At 39.2% G+C, this 19,013-nt stretch overlaps 1 protein-coding gene across 13 annotated transcripts in view; it reads left to right on the forward strand.

Annotated features, from left to right (window-relative positions):
- rimbp2b (RIMS binding protein 2b) overlaps positions 1–19,013 on the forward strand; it is a 160,536-nt gene that overhangs the window by 73,983 nt on the left and 67,540 nt on the right. For 11 of the 13 annotated variants that reach the window (XR_009826569.1, XM_062051080.1, XM_062051074.1 and 8 more), the window contains exons 2-3: positions 9,526–9,648; positions 18,907–19,011. Coding sequence is in view for 12 of the 13 variants with exons in the window: in XM_062051080.1 (XP_061907064.1) it covers positions 18,910–19,011 (102 nt within the window). In the remaining variant the exon portion in view is untranslated. Of the gene's footprint in view, positions 1–1,266; positions 1,357–9,525; positions 9,649–18,906; positions 19,012–19,013 lie in introns of all 13 variants that reach the window. The other 2 variants (XM_062051086.1, XM_062051079.1) reach the window with 1 other exon arrangement.

The raw sequence follows: 19,013 nt of genomic DNA on the forward strand, positions 1-19,013 counted from the left end.
TTCCTATTTGTCGACAAACCAGAGCAACGCTTACTCCAATCAGCGGATGTCCTGTTGTCATAATTCCAAATAGGTGGATATCTTTACGTCCTCGACTTTGCATCTGTCCATCTTAGATGAGCGTTTCTGGGTGTTGTTGATAAATGGCTTTCGCTTTGCATAGTCGAGTTTTAACTTGCACTTACAGATGTAGCGACCAACTGTAGTTGCTGACAGTGGTTTTCCGAAGTGTTTCTGAGCCCATGTGGTGATATCCTTTACACACTGATGTCGGTTTTCGATCCAGTATCGCCCGAGGGATGGAAAAGGTCATGGGCATTTAATGTTGGTTTTCAGCCTTGCTGCTTACGTGCAGTGATTTCTCCAGATTCTCTGGACCTTTTGATGATATTACGGACCGTAGGCGGGGAAATCCCTACATTCCTTGCAATAGCTGGTCGAGAAATGTTGTTCTTTAAACAATTTGCTCACGCATTTGTTCACAAAGTGGTGACCCTCGCCCCATCCTTGTTTGTGAACGACTGAGCATTTCATGGAGGCTGCTTTTATACCCAACCATGGCACCCACCTGTTCCCAATGACACTGTTCACCTGTGGGATGTTCCAAATAAGTGCATTCCTCAACTTTATCAGTCTTTTTTGCCACTTGTGCCAGCTTTTTTGAAACATGTTGCAGGCATCAAATTTCAAACGAGCTAATATTTGCAAAAAATAACAAGGTTTTCCAGTTCGAACGTTAAGTATCTTGTTTTTGCAGTCTATTCATTTTGAATATAGGTTGAAAATGATTAGCAAATCATTGTATTCTGTTTTTACAATCGTATTTACGATTCACACAACGTGCCAACTTCACTGGTTTGGGGTTTTGTAGTTTTTTACGCAGTTCAAGACCAATCCCCTGATGCCCCTAATGTCTGAACCTGAGTCAACCAACATCAGATAAAAGGAATTGATCCAACATTTACTGTTCCACTGTGACATGTTGTACATCGGGAAAACCCACAGCCACATGGAGAGAACATGCAAACTCCACACATAGACGTTGCCTCATTTTAAGGTTAGGAATAACATTATAAAAGGTACAAGTTGGGACTTATATGGAAGTTACATCAGATAATGACATACACAACTGTTAAAAGTATGTTTTATAGCAGGACAAAACACTGAGAAGTCTATTAAGATGACTAACGCTGGATCCATCTCTAATAATTCAGTGTGGCATCCTTTAGTCTAAACATCATTTTTCTCATGCCTCTTTATGCCTAGGAGAATGAGCTTCAAGATTTTCTCCAAGAGAACACACACTTAAGCCTCCAGTTTTTCAACAGCAGCCACAAATCATCTGAATATGAGCGGGTAAGAGACAACGAAGATGTACACTTGCTGTCATTCCAGATTTTTAAATCAACCGCCACTGAATTTGCATGCATAATGTTACGGGAAGCCATCTTTAGTAGCCCGTTGTTTAAGCCCAACTTACTTGGATAATTATGTTCCTACTCGATATTAGCATATAGAGCAGGGGTGTCAAACTCATTTTAGATCTACTCCCAAGTGGGCCGGACTGGTGAAATCACAGCACGATAACTTAAAAATAAAGACAACTTCAGATTGTTTTTTTTTTGTTTAAAAATAGAACAAGCACATTCTGAAAGTGTACAAATCATAACCCTGTAAGACCCAAATATAGAAAAACCTAAAAAAAAAAATTTGACCTTTCAGATGTTGTTGTAGGAGGCATTTGATGCAGAAATTGAAGAGTTTAAAACATTTTTTTTTAATGTATGTTTGGACAAATGTGTCCAAATTCCATCAATGTAAATGTAAATGGATTAATGGCTCTAATTATCATACTAAAAGGAAAACATGCATAACCCCATTACATCAACACATTCAGGAACATTCCTTTCCCCAGAACTGAATTGTCTGTTGATATCCTCTTTGTGGACAAAGTCATGGAATTTTAGGTCAGGCTGATCAATTAACAAAATTTTTTAGAGATACAACTTTTAAATCAGTCAAATTTCACCAGAACACAACACAAGGGTAGAATGTATACTACAAGCCAGCTATTACTACCACATTCACCCAGTGTTGTATAATTGCAACAATTATATAACAAGCTCTAAATGAAATTGGATGCATCTGTTCCACAATAACTACAAATGTTCATGCTCTAGACATTGTAATAACAACCAAAAAAAATATAAAAGACATTTTACTTACTCGAATCTGATGAACTCACTCCAATGAAACAAATAGAAGGAAAACATGAGAGGTTGTGTGAGTTCATGGCCAGAAGGCGTGACTGATAAACAAATGTACGATCCAATAGCCTTGTGAGACTGAACAATTGGAACCAATGACTATGTAAATGTGGTACAAAAAAAAAAAAATTACAACAGATTGTTTTTTTGGATGGTTAAAGGTAACGTTGTAATTTTAGAACAAGGGGTGTTGCAGGGATAATGTTGTTGTTTTGTTGCACTTACAGTACATGTTGCGGTTAATAGTATATATACTTTATTTGTCGTTATTTATATTTTCTGAATAAATGATGTGATAATGTTCATCAGTCAACTCATTGGTGTTAATTTTCAATCTATCAAGATAAAAAGAAATATGTAAAATTGCAGGATGTTATTTATGAAGTTTGATCATTTTCCTTGACTAATGTACTAACACAGGGGTCGGGAACCTTTTTGGCTGAGAGAGCCATGAAAGCCAAATATTTCAAAATGTATTTCCGTGAGAGCCATGTAATATTTTTTAACACTGAATACAACTAAATGCGTGCATTTTTAAGTAAGACCAACATTTTTAGAGTATAATAAGTTTGTTATTCTTTTTAATAACATTGTTATTCTAAAGCTAACTAATAATAAATAAAATACTTCTTACCATTAATTCGACTTCTTGAACAGGTGCGATAGAAAACGGATGGATGGATTAAAATGCATGAGAATGTTTTATAATTTGAACGTTATTTTTAACACTGTGATTACCAGCGGATTTATTCACTACTTATCGTGTTAAGCAATGTCAGCTAAGATTTATCTGAGAGCCAGATGCAGTCATCAAAAGAGCCACATATGTCTCTAGAGCCATAGGTTCCCTACCTCTGTACTAACATCATGTGGTTTATTTTGTACATATGTAGCATCATCTACAAAGATACCGCTCCCAGTCTGTGGAACGCTCTCCCTGACCACCTGAGGGCACCACAGACTGTGGATGCTTTTAAAAAAGGGTTAAAAACCCTTCTTTTTAAAAAAGCCCTTTTTTTTTTTTTAGATATATGCATACTAGTTTTAGCTATTTGGCTGTTCTAGTTTTTATTTGTATTTATTTTCTATTATCTTTTTATTTTATTATTTTTTTAATACACTGTAGCACTTTGAGGTTGTTTACTCAATGTAAAGTGCTTTTTACAAATAAAATCTATTATTATTATTATTATTATTATTATTGTTATTATACAAAGAATTGCTATTGCGACATCCAGTGGACACATTTAGAACAGCAGTTTATTTAATTCAAAAATTTCAGGTTAATCTTTATCCGGGCCGGATAAAACCTGTTCGCGGGCCCGATCCGGACCTCGGGCCGTACATTTGACACCCCTGATATAAAGTATTAACAATTTAACGTCAACATGTTTTTCCCCACTCCGTGGTCGATGTGTGGAATTGATGTAAATGTTTGTATACTTCTTGCTTGCATTCATATGGTTGCTTAATGAAATGGAAGAGCAGTGAGACTCTGCTGATGCAACAAAACACATCAATCCTCTCTTCATCACCTACCACCTGAACATCCACCAACCTGATGCGTCAAGAAAAAAGATGACTCTCTCGGGACATAAACAAATTACATGAGGGAGTTTATTGGCAAGAAGAAGCTTTTGGGGTTGAAGAAAGGTGGGATGTGTGTTGTTATTGTCCTATCGGCACATAGGCAGCTACCTTAGCATGTACACTATATTGCCAAAAGTATTTGGCCACCCATCCAAATGATCAGAATCAGGTGTCCTAATCACTTGGCCCGGCCATAGGTGTATACAATCAAGCACTTAGGCATGGAGACTGTTTCTACAAACGTTTGTGAAAGAATGGACTGGAACTGTCATAGGATGCCACCTGTGCAACAAATCCAGTCGTGAAATTTTCTCGCTCCTAAATATACCAAAGTCGACTGTCGGCTTTATTATAAGAAAAGTGAAGAGTTTGGGAACAACAGCAACTCAGCCACCAAGTGGTAGGCCACGTAAACTGACAGATAGGGGTCAGCGGATGCTGAAGCGCATAGTGCAAAGACTTTCTGCACAGTCAGTTGCTACAGAGCTCCAAACTTCATGTGACCGTCCAATTAGCCCACGTACAGTACGCAGAGAGCTTCATGGAATGGGTTTCCATGGCCGGGCAGCTGCATCTAAGCCATACATCACCAAGTCCAATGCAAAGCGTGGGATGCAGTGGTGTAAAGCACGTCGCAATCTGGCAATCTGATGGACGAGTCTGGGTTTGGAGGTTGCCAGGAAAACGGTACATTTCGGACCGCATTGTTCCGAGTGTGAAATTTGGTGGAGGAGGAATTATGGTGTGGGGTTGTTTTTCATGAGTTGGGCTTGGCCCCTTAGTTCCAGCAAAAAGGAACTTTGAATTATCCAGGATACCAAAACATTTTGGACAATTCCATGCTCCCAAACTTGTAGGAACAGTTCGGAGCGGGCCCCTTCCTCTTCTAACATGACTGTACACCAGTGCACAAAGCAAGTGTCAGGTTCAAACACTGATGACATCTATTAAACAAGACAAGAGGCAAAGAATTAAACAGAGACAGAATTCAATTTGGACCCAATTGAGGAGACACGCCTGGACACACTGTACTCTTGTACAGTCTCCAGCATGCTCTGCCAAATGATTGCATTCCTTCTTTATTTGACTTTCTCCGACCACCTGACCACCGCTTTCACTTCTAGAGGGAAGTGGGTTGTAAACAGCGTTGCCTTTGGTTACAGAGTAGTTCAAAAGAAGAGGTCGTAAAATAGTTCAAAAAGAGTTCCATAAAATAGTTCAAAGAGAGTTCGTAAAATACTTCAAAAAGAGTTTGTAAAATACTTCAAAAAGAGGTCGTCTGGAAATTGGGCAGATCCCGTCTTCTCGCCGCTCTAAAGTCCTTGGGCCAGAACAACATCCTTCTGTTGATTACCATACATGAAAGAACACAGGAACACCTTTTCATCTTGCCCCCCCCCCACACAGTGGAGTTTTACGAGCCTTACTCTTGGTAGGTTTTCAAAGACAGCCAATTATTCTAACAGCAAGGTCCATAAAGACATGGATGACAGAGTCCGGTGTGGATGAACTTGACTGGCCTGCACAGAGTCCTGACCTAAAGCCGATAGAACACCGAGCCAGGCCTTCTCGACCAACATCAGTGTGTGACCTCACCAATGCGCTTTTGGAAAAATGGTGGAAAATTCCTATAAACACACTCCGCAACCTTGTGGACAGCCTTCCCAGAAGAGTTGAAGCTGTAATAGCTGCAAAAGGTGGATCGACATCATATTGAACCCTATGGGTTAGGACTGGGATGGCACTTCAAGTTCATATGTGAGTCAAGGCAGGTGGCCAATATAGTGTATTAGCCCCTGATTCCATACCCAGATAGCTAAGCAACCTTTTTACTGTTTGTGGATTCATGTGACTACACCCATCAGGGGGAAGTGGAATTTATTAGGTATGTTTACGATTCAATCCCACAACAGTGCGCATGTTGGTCAGACAGTTTTTGTGTGGAGGCAACACTCAGCGCCAGCTTGTGCTTGTTTGACTTTGCCAACTTCTTGGACCAATTAGTTATTCATGGCTGCTCTGAGAATCAATGTACCTTCTTGCCCTTTGGTGTTCTTAAAAGGAGAGACACATACTTCATATTCTAGAATCTCACAAGAGGAAGAGCTCTGCACACATTTCAGGAAACATTTTTATGACAGTGTTTTTTTTCTGGAGAGACATTATAGAAATGAAACTTGGGTGGGCTTGGGTGTCAAAGTCATTTTAGATGGGGGGGCCACATATACTCCCAAGTGGGCCAGACTGGTAAAATCACGGCACGATAACTTCAAAATAAAGACAACTTCAGATTGTTTTCTTTGTTTAAAAAAAGAACAAGCACAAATGTACAAATCATAATGTTTTTTTTTTTTTTTTACACTTACGGTTAATAATTCATTTGTTATTTATATTTTCTGAATAAATGATGTCATAATGTTCATCAGTCAACTTATTGGTGTTCATTTTCAATCTATCAATATAAAAAAATTATATCAAAATCAAATTACAGGATGTTAGGTATGTAGTTTGATCATTTTCCTCGACTTATGTACTAACATCATGTGGTTTATATTGTACATATGTAGCATCATCTACAACAGGGGTGTCAAGGTCATTTTAGCTCAGGGGCCGCATGGAGGAAAATCTGTGCACACGGAGTCTCTGGGCCCCTCGGGGGGGGTGTCCCGCCTTTCTGGTCTCTTGCTGGCTTGGGGGGCTGGCTGTCCCCTGCTTCTCCCGTGCCTTGTCCTCTGCCGGGCGCGTCTGTCTACGGCAGGCCTGGGCAATTATTTTGACTCGGGGGCCACATTTAGAGAAAAAAATGTGTCTGGGGGCCGGTATATCTATTTTTAAGAACACTTATACAAAACCTCACAATAATGTCTGATTGAATGCTAAAAACGTTATGACAGACCGCCTTAAAAAACTTAATGGAATTTTACATTTTTCTATGAACGATAAAACACTGAATATTGACAAAATATGAACGTCACACCCCCTTTCGATCGATATATTTTACAATCAAGTGAAACGCAACAAAAATGCAACAAACAGTGAAATAGGAACGCGAAGGGTACAAAATAAACCCACCTACAATCTGATATATCTGATATATCACTAAGTTAGAACTTTGTTGTGAAAATCTCCTTCCGCGTCTGTGGAAACGCTTCCCCCCCACACTGCTTGGTGCCTCGTCTGAGCTGCTGTGACGTAGATGACCATATTAACTAATTAGATGACCATAGTAACTAATTAGATTACCCTAGTAACTAATTAGATTACCATAGTAACTGGTATATCATCCATAAGAACAGATTCCAACCATTGAAATACTTTGTATAGTTGAAGACTTATGGTCATTAGAAAACATCACTGCACATCATAATGGCAGCTACACTTTCCATCTTAAAGATCTAAAGAAAATATTTGGGAATGTCCGGCGGGCCAGATTGAAAAGCTTAACGGGCCGCATGTGGCCTCCGGGCCTTAATTTGCCCAAGTCTGGTCTACGGCCTGCTGCTGGCTCTTCCGGGCGACACGGTGGGCCGGGCTCTGGGGTTCTTGTCGCTGGCCGGCCTGGCCGCGTGGGGCCGGTGGTCCCTTGTTCCCTGGGTGCCACACCTCCTGTTTTGGGTTGTATTCTCTGGGTGGTTTGGGCTGTACTCTGGCTCCCGCACATACTGGGAGTCAAATATATTGTACATACAAATACACACATTATAGACCAGTGGTTCTTAAAGGCCTACTGAAAGCCACTACTACCGACCACGCAGTCTGATAGTTTATATATCAATGATGAAATCTTAACATTGCAACACATGCCAATACGGCCGGGTTAACTTATAAAGTGCAATTTTAAATTTCCCGCTAAACTTCCGGTTGAAAACGTCTTTGGAAGATGACGTATGCGCGTGACGTAGCCAGTGAAACAGAAGTATCGGTACCCCATTGAAAACAATACAAAATAGCTCTGTTTTCATCTCATAATTCCACAATATTCTGGACATCTGTGTTGGTGAATCTTTTGCAATTTGTTTAATGAACAATGGAGACTGCAAAGAAGAAAGTTGTAGGTGGGATCGGTGTATTAGCGGCTGGCTGCAGCAACACAACCAGGAGGACTTACTTGGACAGCAGACGCGCTAGCCGAGCTAGCCGCCAACCGCACGGATGATCGGGTGAAGTCCTTCGTCGCGCCGTCGATCGCTGGAACGCAGGTGAGCACGGGTGTTGATGAGCAGATGAGGGCTGGCTGGCGTAGGTGGAGCGCTAATGTTTTTATCATAGCTCTGTGAGGTCCGGTTGCTAAGTTAGCTTCAATGGCGTTGTTAGCAACAGCATTGTTAAGCTTCGCCAGGCTGAGAATTATTAACCGTGTAGTTACATGTCCCTGGTTTAATAGTATTGTTGATCTTCTGTCTATCCTTCCAGTCAGGGATTTATTTATTTTGTTTCTATCTGCATTTGAGTCAGATGCTATCACGTTAGCTCAGTAGCTAAAGAGCTTCGCCGATGTATTGTCGTGGAGATAAAAGTCACCGTGAATGTCTATTTCGTGTTCTCGACTCTCATTTTCAATAGGATATAGTATCCGAGGTGGCTTAAAATACAAATTCGTGATCTACAATAGAAAAAGGAGAGAGTGTGGAATCCAATGAGCCAGCTTGTACCTAAGTTACGGTCAGAGCGAAAAAGGATGTGTCTTGCACTGCATTCTAGTCCGTCACTCTAACGTTCCTCATCCACAAATCTTCCATCCTCGCTCAAATTAATGGGGTAATCGTCGCTTTCTCGGTCCGAATCGCTCTAGCTGCATTGAAAACAATAGTAAAATATGAGGAGGCGAACAACTGACTACGTCACACTACTTCCGGTAGGGGCAAGGCAAAGAGACCAAAAGTTGCGAACTTTATCGTCGTTGTTCTATACTAAATCCTTTCAGCAAAAATATGGCAATATCGCGAAATGATCAAGTATGACACATAGAATGGATCTGCTCTCCCCGTTTGAATAAAAAAAATCATTTTAGTAGGCCTTTAATCTTGTTGGAGGTACCGAATCCCACCAGTTTCATATGCGCATTCTCCGAACCCTTCTTTAGTGAAAAATAAAATGTTCGTTTTTTTTCAAATTCAAGACAAAGTTATATGTTTTTGGTAACACTTTAGTATGGGGAACATATTCTAAGTAACAAAGACTTAATTTAGAGTTATTTGGTTAGGGTTAGGGTTAGAGGGATAGGGCCAGGGTTATAGGGTTATAATAAGGCCATGCCGAATAAGGCATTAATAAGTACTTAATAATGACTAGTTAAGAGCCAATATGTTACTAATTTGCATGTTAATAAGCAACTAATTAATGGTGAATATGTTCCTCATACTAAAGTGTTACCATGTTTTTTTACTGGTGCACAAAATGAACCGTGCATGAACATCATGTTGTTCAAAGAACAAAACCGAAACAGTGCATAAACTCACAACAAATTACACACCTGCAAATCTGTGTGACTTCTGCTGTTGCCTTATCCGTAATACGCCGATAGGGAGAAGTTTTTATTTACACAATGAGTCGGGTGTGTTTTGACCTCCGCCGAACCCCTGAGCCCGACTCACGGAACCCCTAGGGTTCGATCGAACCCCGGTTAAGAACCACTGTTATAGACCCTTTGCTTGTTCTGTGTGCACAGGTGAAGACTGAGTATGCCCAACTCAAAGATACGCTTGGTGCTGTGACGCAGGAGAGAGATTTAGCTCAGTGGGAGAGGAACCAGCTCCAAGGCAAACTGGAGAACCTAGAGCAGGTGCTCAAGGTGAGTACGGCAGCTTCACGTGTGCACAAGTACATCTTCCCCCAGGACCTTCGCTGCCTCCTTCTGTCGGTTGTGTTCCCATTCACCAGTCTAATGTCCCTGACGTGTCTGTTGCCTTCCAGTGCCGTGCGGGAAGGTCTGACCAGGAGCAGTGAGCGATTAGAAGCTCGGAGCTTGACCCCCCTATTTCGATATTTTATGTTTCCTCGACCCTCCCTTAATTGCCTCTACCCCTGCTAGAGTTAAAAGGTATCGCTGCTATGTCCGTCCCAAGAAAGCAGTGCTGTTTTGTCCACCGCAGTTTTGTCGGTGGGATGCTTGCAGACAAACATACAGACGCTCACCTAGCCCTCCACTTTGCGGACTGTGATTGATGCATGAGGTGGAGCGGAATTGTGAGACCGCCATGATGATCTGGTCCCCACACATATCCACCAACACATATTACCCTTGAGCTTCCACTGGCACGAACATTGGCTCCTTTCACTTTGCTGCCACAAACGTTCACTCTGGGATATGAATGGATGACACGGGCATATTGAACACCATTTTATGTTGGAGTTTTTGGATGAGGCACAAGTGTTATGATCGGTTGCCCGGATCATGTTCTGTTTGGTTTTGGACTCCCCCAGTTCCTGTTTTGTGCACCCCTGTGTTCGTTTTCTGTTACCACGGGTGCCGATTGGTTACTGTAACGATCGGGTCGCATTGTGATGCGGGGAGTTGTTCTCCCAAGATGCAGACGGACTCCGGACGCAGCGTGAAGGTAGGAAATGATTTATTTGAACAATAAATCAGGCAGGAAAAATAAATAAAGCATGCTCATAGCACAGGAGGCAAAGCTAAGGGGGCTAGCGTGGAAGCTAGCATACAAAAAGAGCCTAGCGTGGAAGCTAGCATACAAAAGGAATCAAAATACTGTCGTTAACTGTTGCGTGTGGCAAACTACACTGCAAAAAGTCAGTGTTCAAAAACAAGAAAAAAAAATACAAAAATTAGGGGTATTTTATTTGAACTAAGCAAAATTATCTGCCAATAGAACAATAAAATGTGGCTTGTCAAGACTTTCCAAAACAAGTAAAATTAGCTAACCTCAATGAACCCCGAAATACCTTAAAATAAGTATATTCTCACTAATAACAAGAGCACTTTTCTTGGCAGAAAAAAAAAAGAGAAAAAAAATATTCTTAAATTAAGTAAATGCTAGTGCCATTATCTTGACATAATGATATGCGCTCGGCATTACATTTCTTGAAACCAGCAAACTTATACTAAAAACTAATTTATTGTTCTTAATGGAAAGGCAACAAGGCAAATGCTTGTTACTCTCGGGGTCTCCTAGCCACTTTGGCAAATCATATGGTCTAAAAATGCATTTTTCCATTGATAACATGACATCATTGCGCCAAGTGCGTGCTTTTTCAGTCAATTAGTGCGCATATATATATATATATATGATCTTTTTTTATAGTAATTTTGAAGAATTTATCTGAATGTGCATGAACTATTTCTGTTCAAAATTGTTTGAAATGTCACATGTTAAATGTTTCAATAAAAAATTAAAGTTGTCTGTTTTAATTATGAGACAAAATTGTGTCAAAGTCATGATTTTTTTTTTTTCAATCTTGAAATAAGAAATTATTACTTTAAAAAAAGTAGTTTTATACTTGTGAGTGTTAATGACACAGCTTTGAAACAGTTGATATTCTAGTTTCAAGCATGTTTTACTCAATATAGGTCATCAAATCTCAGCAACAAGCTGTAATATTTTACTGAGATCATTTAGCACCAAAACCCTTAAAACAAGTAAAACACTCTGACATAAAATCTGCTTAGTGAGAAGAATGATCTTCTCAGACAGAAAATAAGCAAATATCACCCTTATTTGAGATATTTAATCTTACTTAGATTTCAGTTTTTGCACTCTGATTAGTGCCTGGCAACAGGTGAGCATCCCAGACACTAATCAGAGGCAGCTGCAACCAATCGGCACCCACGGTAACAGAAAACGAACACAGTGGTGCACAAAACAGGAACTGAGGGAGTCCAAAACTAAACAGAACATGATCCGGGCAACGGATCATAACAACAAGTAGGCACACTGTGGAATTTGCTCACCCTTTTCATGTAACTTGATTAAGTACTGAGGATGCGACTATTACTCCCTGTAATGAGACTCCTGAGAGGCATTTTGCCACCTAAAGGGGGCAGCAAATCTAGCTGTTTTTTTTCCTGTTTTCTGCTTGTTATCACTTGGCTGTTGTGGCGAACAGAATGCTGCACACTTAATTCTGTCGTGCATTGAAAAACAAATTGTGTGACTGCAGAGGTATCCATGCATCAAAATATATATCCGTCCGCTTTCCATTCTGGTTAGCATGTTCAGGGTTGCAGAGACCCCCGGACTTGAAAGGCAAACGTAACCTGGACTCATTTCCAGTCACAGAGCAATTGATGCTACCTCAACTGCATGCGACAAAAATGATGTTTGTTCCAAGCTTACACTAATGCTTAAAAAGGGCTGTTTGCAACTTGCTCAAAGTGACATTTTTCAAAGCAAAAATAATAACAAGAACACCACTAGCTAGCTTATGTTCCCATTAGTGGTTTGACAGAAAATATATGTGGTAAAACTTACTATATTTTTTACAATTGCTACACTTCAAAAAGTCAGTGTTCAAAAACAAGAAAAAAAAACCAAAATTAGGGGTATTTTATTTGAACTAAGCAAAATTATCTGCCAATAGAACAAGGAAATTTGCTTGTCAAGACTTTCCAAAACAAGTAAAATTAGCTAACTTCAATGAACCCAAAAATACTTAAAATAAGTATATTCTCACTAATGATATGCACTCGGCATTACATTTCTTGAAACCAGCAAACTTATACTAAAAACTAATTTATTGTTCTTAATGGAAAGGCAACAAGGCAACCGCTTGTTACTGTCGGGGTCTCCTAGCCGCTCAGGCAAATCATATGGTCTAAAAATGCATTTTTCCATCGATAACATGACATCATCGCGCCAAATGCGTGCTCTTTCAGTCAATTAGTGCGCATATATACAGCCCGGCCCCCGGCCAAAATTTTTTTAAATTGTAGTTTTGAAGAATTTATCTGAATGTGCATGAACTATTTCTGTTCAAAATTGTTAGAAATGTTAAATGTTTAAATATTAACTGTCAGTTTACTGTACTGTGCCAACTGTACTACTATATGAGTACGTATTTTCTATTGTTTCATTGAAAATAAAACTGCAAAGTCCATCTGTTTTAATTATGAGACACATTTGTGTCAAAGTCATGATTAGAAATAAGAAATTATTACTTTAAAAAAAGTAGTTTTATACTTGTGAGTGTTGATGACACAGCTTTGCAACAGTTGATATTCAAGTTTCAAGCATGTTTTACTCAATATAGGTCATAAAAGCTGTAATATTTTACTGTGATCAGTTAGGACCAAAAGCCTTAAAACAAGTAAAACACTCTAACATAAAATATGCTTAGTGAGAAGAATGATCTTATCAGACAGAAAATAAGCAAATATCACCCTTATTTGAGATATTTAATCTTACTTAGATTATAGTTTTTGCAGTGTACTTTTGTGTAACAATTCGTTTTACCGCCCGGAGGAAAATGATTGGTGTTTCCAGCGGTCACTGACCCTGTCTCGCCAACACGTACGCGCAGAGAGTGCGTGCACACACACAAGAACAGTCCAGGAGAAGTAACAAACAATTTGCAATCATGTTGTTGTTATGATACAACATACCCCGACTTAAACAAGTTGAAAAACGTATTCGGGTGTTACCATTTAGTGGTCAATAGTACGGAATATGTACTTCACTGTGCAACCTACTAATAAAAGTCTCAATCAATCAATCAATCATTCAATGTTAGCTAATGCTAACTTTCCAAACCGCTATAATAAGCTAACAACACCCAAAGCTAATGCCCGTGCGTTGTTACATCATTGAAGCCGGAAGACGGCGGAATATAACGACTAATTTAAATTGGAAAGTTAAAAAAAATAAAAAAATAAAAAAAAAAAATTGGAAAGTTAGCGCCCTCGAAGCATCAATGCTGCAAACAGCTTCTTTAATTGTGTCTCAGGCAGCATTCACACTCGTGGTTTACAATCTGGTCCTGACCAAAAGAGTAGGGTTGCCAACCGTCCCTTGAAAAAACGGAATCAACCCGTATTTAGAAACTGATGTGTATTTCTGGTCTTGTCATCCTCGTCCGGACAGAAGGATGACACGGCAGTGCGGCTGGATCAAAAAGAGACGTCGGAGACGCTTTACTGAACCAAAACGTTGCTTTATTACAAGCGAGTGTCATTAGTCAGGTCTGCAGTACCTGGAGGACCTCCGGTCAAAAAATGACGGACTCCTAACCCGGAGAAGCCAAACCATCAGTTATATATTCCTTCTGTCTCAGTCTGGGTGTGTGGTAAGTCAGGACAGCACAACCTGACCATGTAAGGAGATGTCCGTGTGTAAGTTTACCATGAATTACCATGAATTGATTTACTTGGACCCCGACTTAAACAAGTTTAAAAACTTATTCGGGTGTTACCATTTAGTGGTCAATTGTACGGAATATGTACTGTACTGTGCAATCTACTAATACAAGTTTCAATCAAAAATCAATCAATCAAAAAGTTTCCGGAAAACAACTGCTTTAAGTCATAACTCAAATGTTGGCATTGAGCTAGACAGGTAGTCTCTTCTCAAGGATAGGGTTATCACTTTTGCATTCCGAAGTCCCAACTAGAGCCTCTTTTCCTACGAGAATAGATCCAATCCACCTGCAAATATCAAACTAAGGGGCCTTATTTATTTATGTGCTCAAACCGAAATACCACTATTTAATTCAACTTGGTGGTTTGCCTTCTCCAAGTTGGATGTCAATCTTCACCGTAAGCAAAACATGGTGTGAGTTAATGAATTCACTTCAAAACAAAAGTACACGTTGAACCCTCAAGGGACGCGATTTGTCCCGTGTTTTTATTACTGGATATTTTTTCATCATGTTCCTGCGTTGGTGATGTGGCAGAGGAGCCAATTTTTTTTTTTTGGTATATTATGTCAAGTAAGCAAAGGCTGCGCAGTAAGGAACATACTGTATACATCACACCTGGGCAAATTAAGGCCCGGGGGCCGCATGGGGCCTGCTAAGCTTTTCAATCTGGCCCGCTGGACATTCCCAAATATTTTGTTTTAGATCTTTAAGATGGAAACTGTAGCTGCCATTATGATGAGCAGTGATGTTTTCAAATGACCGGAAGTCTTGAACTTTACAAAGTATTTCAATGGTTGGAGTTTGCGCTTTTGCATGATGTACTAGTTACTATGGTCATCTAATTAGTTACTGTGGGGGGAGGTGTGGCCAGCGCGCCTGCAGGAGCAAAGGTCACCGCCTCCGTCTATGGTGCTGAGGACGAGCACCATCGAATGGGGGTGGGGCATGTGCTGACGGCGAGACACAGCTGACGGGTGATTAGATTTCACAGGTGGTACGTGTTAATCTAATCATCTGTTGTCTTTAACAGTAAGCGGCCGAGAGCAGGGGAGGAGAGAAGGACTGGGAGGGACTGAAAAGTCACGGACTTCTGAAAATACTTTTTGATTCATTGTTGAGCATTAAAACTTTGTTAAAAACTGCACGCCTGGCTTCGGTGACGTGTGTACAGTGGAACTGCTAGGAAGCAACTTCTACAGTTACTATGGTAATCTAATTAGTTACTATGGTAATATACGTCACAGCAGCTCAGACGAGGCACCAAGCAGTGTGGGTGGGGAGCGTTTCCACAGAGTGTTTCCAGAGCGGCCAGCCTGAAATGCGGGTGTCAGGGTCAGACACGGACTGGGATTTTTACAACAAAGTTCTAAAGCTTAGAGATGTATCCAATTGGAGGTGGGGTTTTTTTTTGTTTTTGTTTTTTCACGTTCATATTTTCCTGTTTGTTGCATTTTTGTCGCGTTACGCTTGATTGTAAATGATGTCGCTCGAAGGGGGTGTGGTGTTCATACAGTATGTTGTCAATATTCCGTGTTTTATCGTTCATAGTTAATATTGTGAATCCCACATTCTTTATTTTCATGTACATTCTGGGTGTCTCATTCCGTTAAAAAAAATGTAAAATTCCATTCCGTGTTTTAAGGCGGTCTGTCATAACGTGTTTAGCATTCAATCAGACAATATTGTGAGGTGTTGTATTAGTGTTCCAAAAAATAGATATACCGGCCCCCTCTTTAAATTTGGCCCCTCAGTCAAAATAATTGCCCACACTGCAAAAAGTCAGCGGTCAAAAACAAGAAAAAAAAATACAAAAATGAGGGGTATTTTATTTGAACTAAGCAAAATTATCTGCCAATAGAACAAGAAAATTCGGCTTGTCAAGACTTTCCAAAACAAGTAAAATTAGCTAACCTCAATGAACCCAAAAATACCTTAAAATAAGTATATTCTCACTAATAACAAGTGCACTTTTCTTGGTAGAAAAAACTAATTAGACCTCTTTGCTCAATATGTTGAAAAATATTCTTAAATGAAGTAAATGCTAGTGCCATTAACTTGACATAATGATATGCGCTCGGCATTACATTTCTTGAAACCAGCAAACTTATACTAAAAACTAATTTATTGTTCTTAATGGAAAGGCAACAAGGCAACCGCTTGTTACTCTCGGGGTCTACTAGCCGCTCAGGCAAATCATATTGTCTAAAAATGCATTTTTCCATCGATAACATGACATCATCGCGCCAAGTGCGTGCTCTTTCAGTCAATTAGCGCGCATATATACAGCCCGGCCCCCGGCCAAAATTTTTTTAATTGTAATTTTGAAGAATTTATTTGAATGTGCATGAACTATTTCTGTTCAAAATTGTTAGAAATGTCACATGTTAAATGTTTAAATATTAACTGTCAGTTTACTGTACTGTGCCAACTGTACTACTATATGAGTACGTGTTTTCTATTGTTTCATTGAAAATAGAACAGCAAAGTCCATTTGGCCGTCATCTGTTTTAATTATGAGACACAATTGGCAAGTATGAGGGAGGTCAAAACCCCCACCGATCACAGCGTGTTATCTGCGTATAAAAAGCGGTGGCCCTTCTCATACTTTTTTATACCGGACAATTTCATTTTCCCAGAAATGGTTGGCAACCCCTAAATTCATGACCAGCATTTTCCCATTGTTTTTGTTATTATTTTTGCTATTTTGGCACAGCAGCAGCACACTGCAAAAAGTCAGTGTTCAAAAACAAGAAAAAAAAATACAAAAATGAGGGGTATTTTACTTGAACTAAGCAAAATTATCTGCCAATAGAACAAGAAAATTTGACTTGTCAAGACTTTCCAAAACAAGTAAAATTAGCTAACCTCAATGAACCCCAAAATACCTTAAAATGAGTATATTCTCACTAATAACAAGTGCACTTTTCTTGATAGCAAAAACAAATATGAGACCTTTTTTCTCCATATGTTGAAAAATATTCTTAATAAATTAGGTAAATGCTAGTGCCATTATCTTGACATAATATGCGCTCGGCATTACATTTCTTGAAACCAGAAAACTTACACTAAAAACTAGTTTATTTTTTTAATGGAAAGGCAAAATGGCAACGCTCAGGCAAATCATATGGTCTAAAAATGCATTTTCCCATCGATAACATGACATCATCGCGCCAAGTGCGTGCCTTTTCAGTCAATTAGTGAGCAAGGAATATAGTATATACAGTACATACACATATATATATATATATATATATATATATATATATATATATATATATATATATATATATATATATATATATATATATATATATATATATATATATACACTACAGTTCAAAAGTTTGGGGTCACATTGAAATGTCCTTATTTTTGAAGGAAAAGCACTGTACTTTTCAAAGAAGATAACTTTTAACTAGTCTTAACTTTAAAGAAATACACTCTATACATTGCTAATGTGGTAAATGACTATTCCAGCTGCAAATGTCTGGTTTTTGGTGCAATATCTACATAGGTGTATAGAGGCCCATTTCCAGCAACTATCACTCCAGTGTTCTAATGGTACAATGTGTTTGCTCATTGGCTCAGAAGGCTAATTGATGATTAGAAAACCCTTGTGCAATCATGTTCACACATCTGAAAACAGTTTAGCTCATTACAGAAGCTACAAAACTGACCTTCCTTTGAGCGGATTGAGTTTCTGGAGCATCACATTTGTGGGGTCAATTAAACGCTCAAAATGGCCAGAAAAAGAGAACTTTCATCTGAAACTCGACAGTCTATTCTTGTTCTTAGAAATGAAGGCTATTCCACAAAATTGTTTGGGTGACCCCAAACTTTTGAACGGTAGTGTATATATATATATATATATATATATATATATATATATATATATATATATATATATATATATATATATATATATATATATATATATATATATATTTACAGCCCGGCCCCCGGCAAATGCTTGTTACTTTCGGGGTCTCCTAGCCGCTTAGGCAAATCATATGGTCTAAAAATGCATTTTTCCATTGATAACATGACATCATCGCGCCAAGTGCGTGCTTTTTCAGTCAATTAGTGCGCATATATACATATATAATTTTTATTGTAATTTCGAAGAATTTATCTGAATGTGCATGAACTATTTCTGTTCAAAATTGTTTGGAAATGTCACATGTCAAATGTTTAAATATTAACTGTCAGTTTAATTATGAGACACAATTGTGTCAAAGTCATGTTTTTTTTTTATTTCATGCTTGAAATAAGACATTTTTACTTTGAAAAAGCAGTTTTATACGTGTGAATGTTGATGACACAGCTTTGCAACAGTTGATATTCTAGTTTCAAGCATGTTTTACTCAATATAGGTCATCAAATCCCAGCAACAAGCTGTAATATCTTACTGAGATCATTTAGGACCAAAACACTTAAAACAAGTAAAACACTCTAACATAAAATCTATCAGACAGAAAATAAGCAAATATCAGCCTTATTTGAGATATTTCATCTTACTTAGATTTCAGTTTTTGCAGTGCAGTAGTTGATGTTGCTCTGTAACCGGATCAGTACGTTCTCTGCGCCCGAGTGGAATGCGTGGTGAAAGACTTGAGATGCACTTTGCCTTGGATCTTGGCAACACTAACATTAGCCGTCTTTTATGCCCTCCCCCTCCCCCCCCCTAACCCCTTCCTTCCACCCGGGTTCCCCAACCTCTCTTCCCTTTGCGGACCAGCATATGCGCGAGGCTGCGGAGCGGAGGCAGCAGCTGGAGTTGGAGCATGAGCAGGCCTTGGCTGTACTCAATGCAAAGCAGCAGGAGATTGACCTGCTCCAGAAGGT

Source organism: Entelurus aequoreus, linkage group LG06 (genome assembly GCF_033978785.1).
Source record: "Entelurus aequoreus isolate RoL-2023_Sb linkage group LG06, RoL_Eaeq_v1.1, whole genome shotgun sequence".
NCBI classification, from domain to species: domain Eukaryota; kingdom Metazoa; phylum Chordata; class Actinopteri; order Syngnathiformes; family Syngnathidae; genus Entelurus; species Entelurus aequoreus.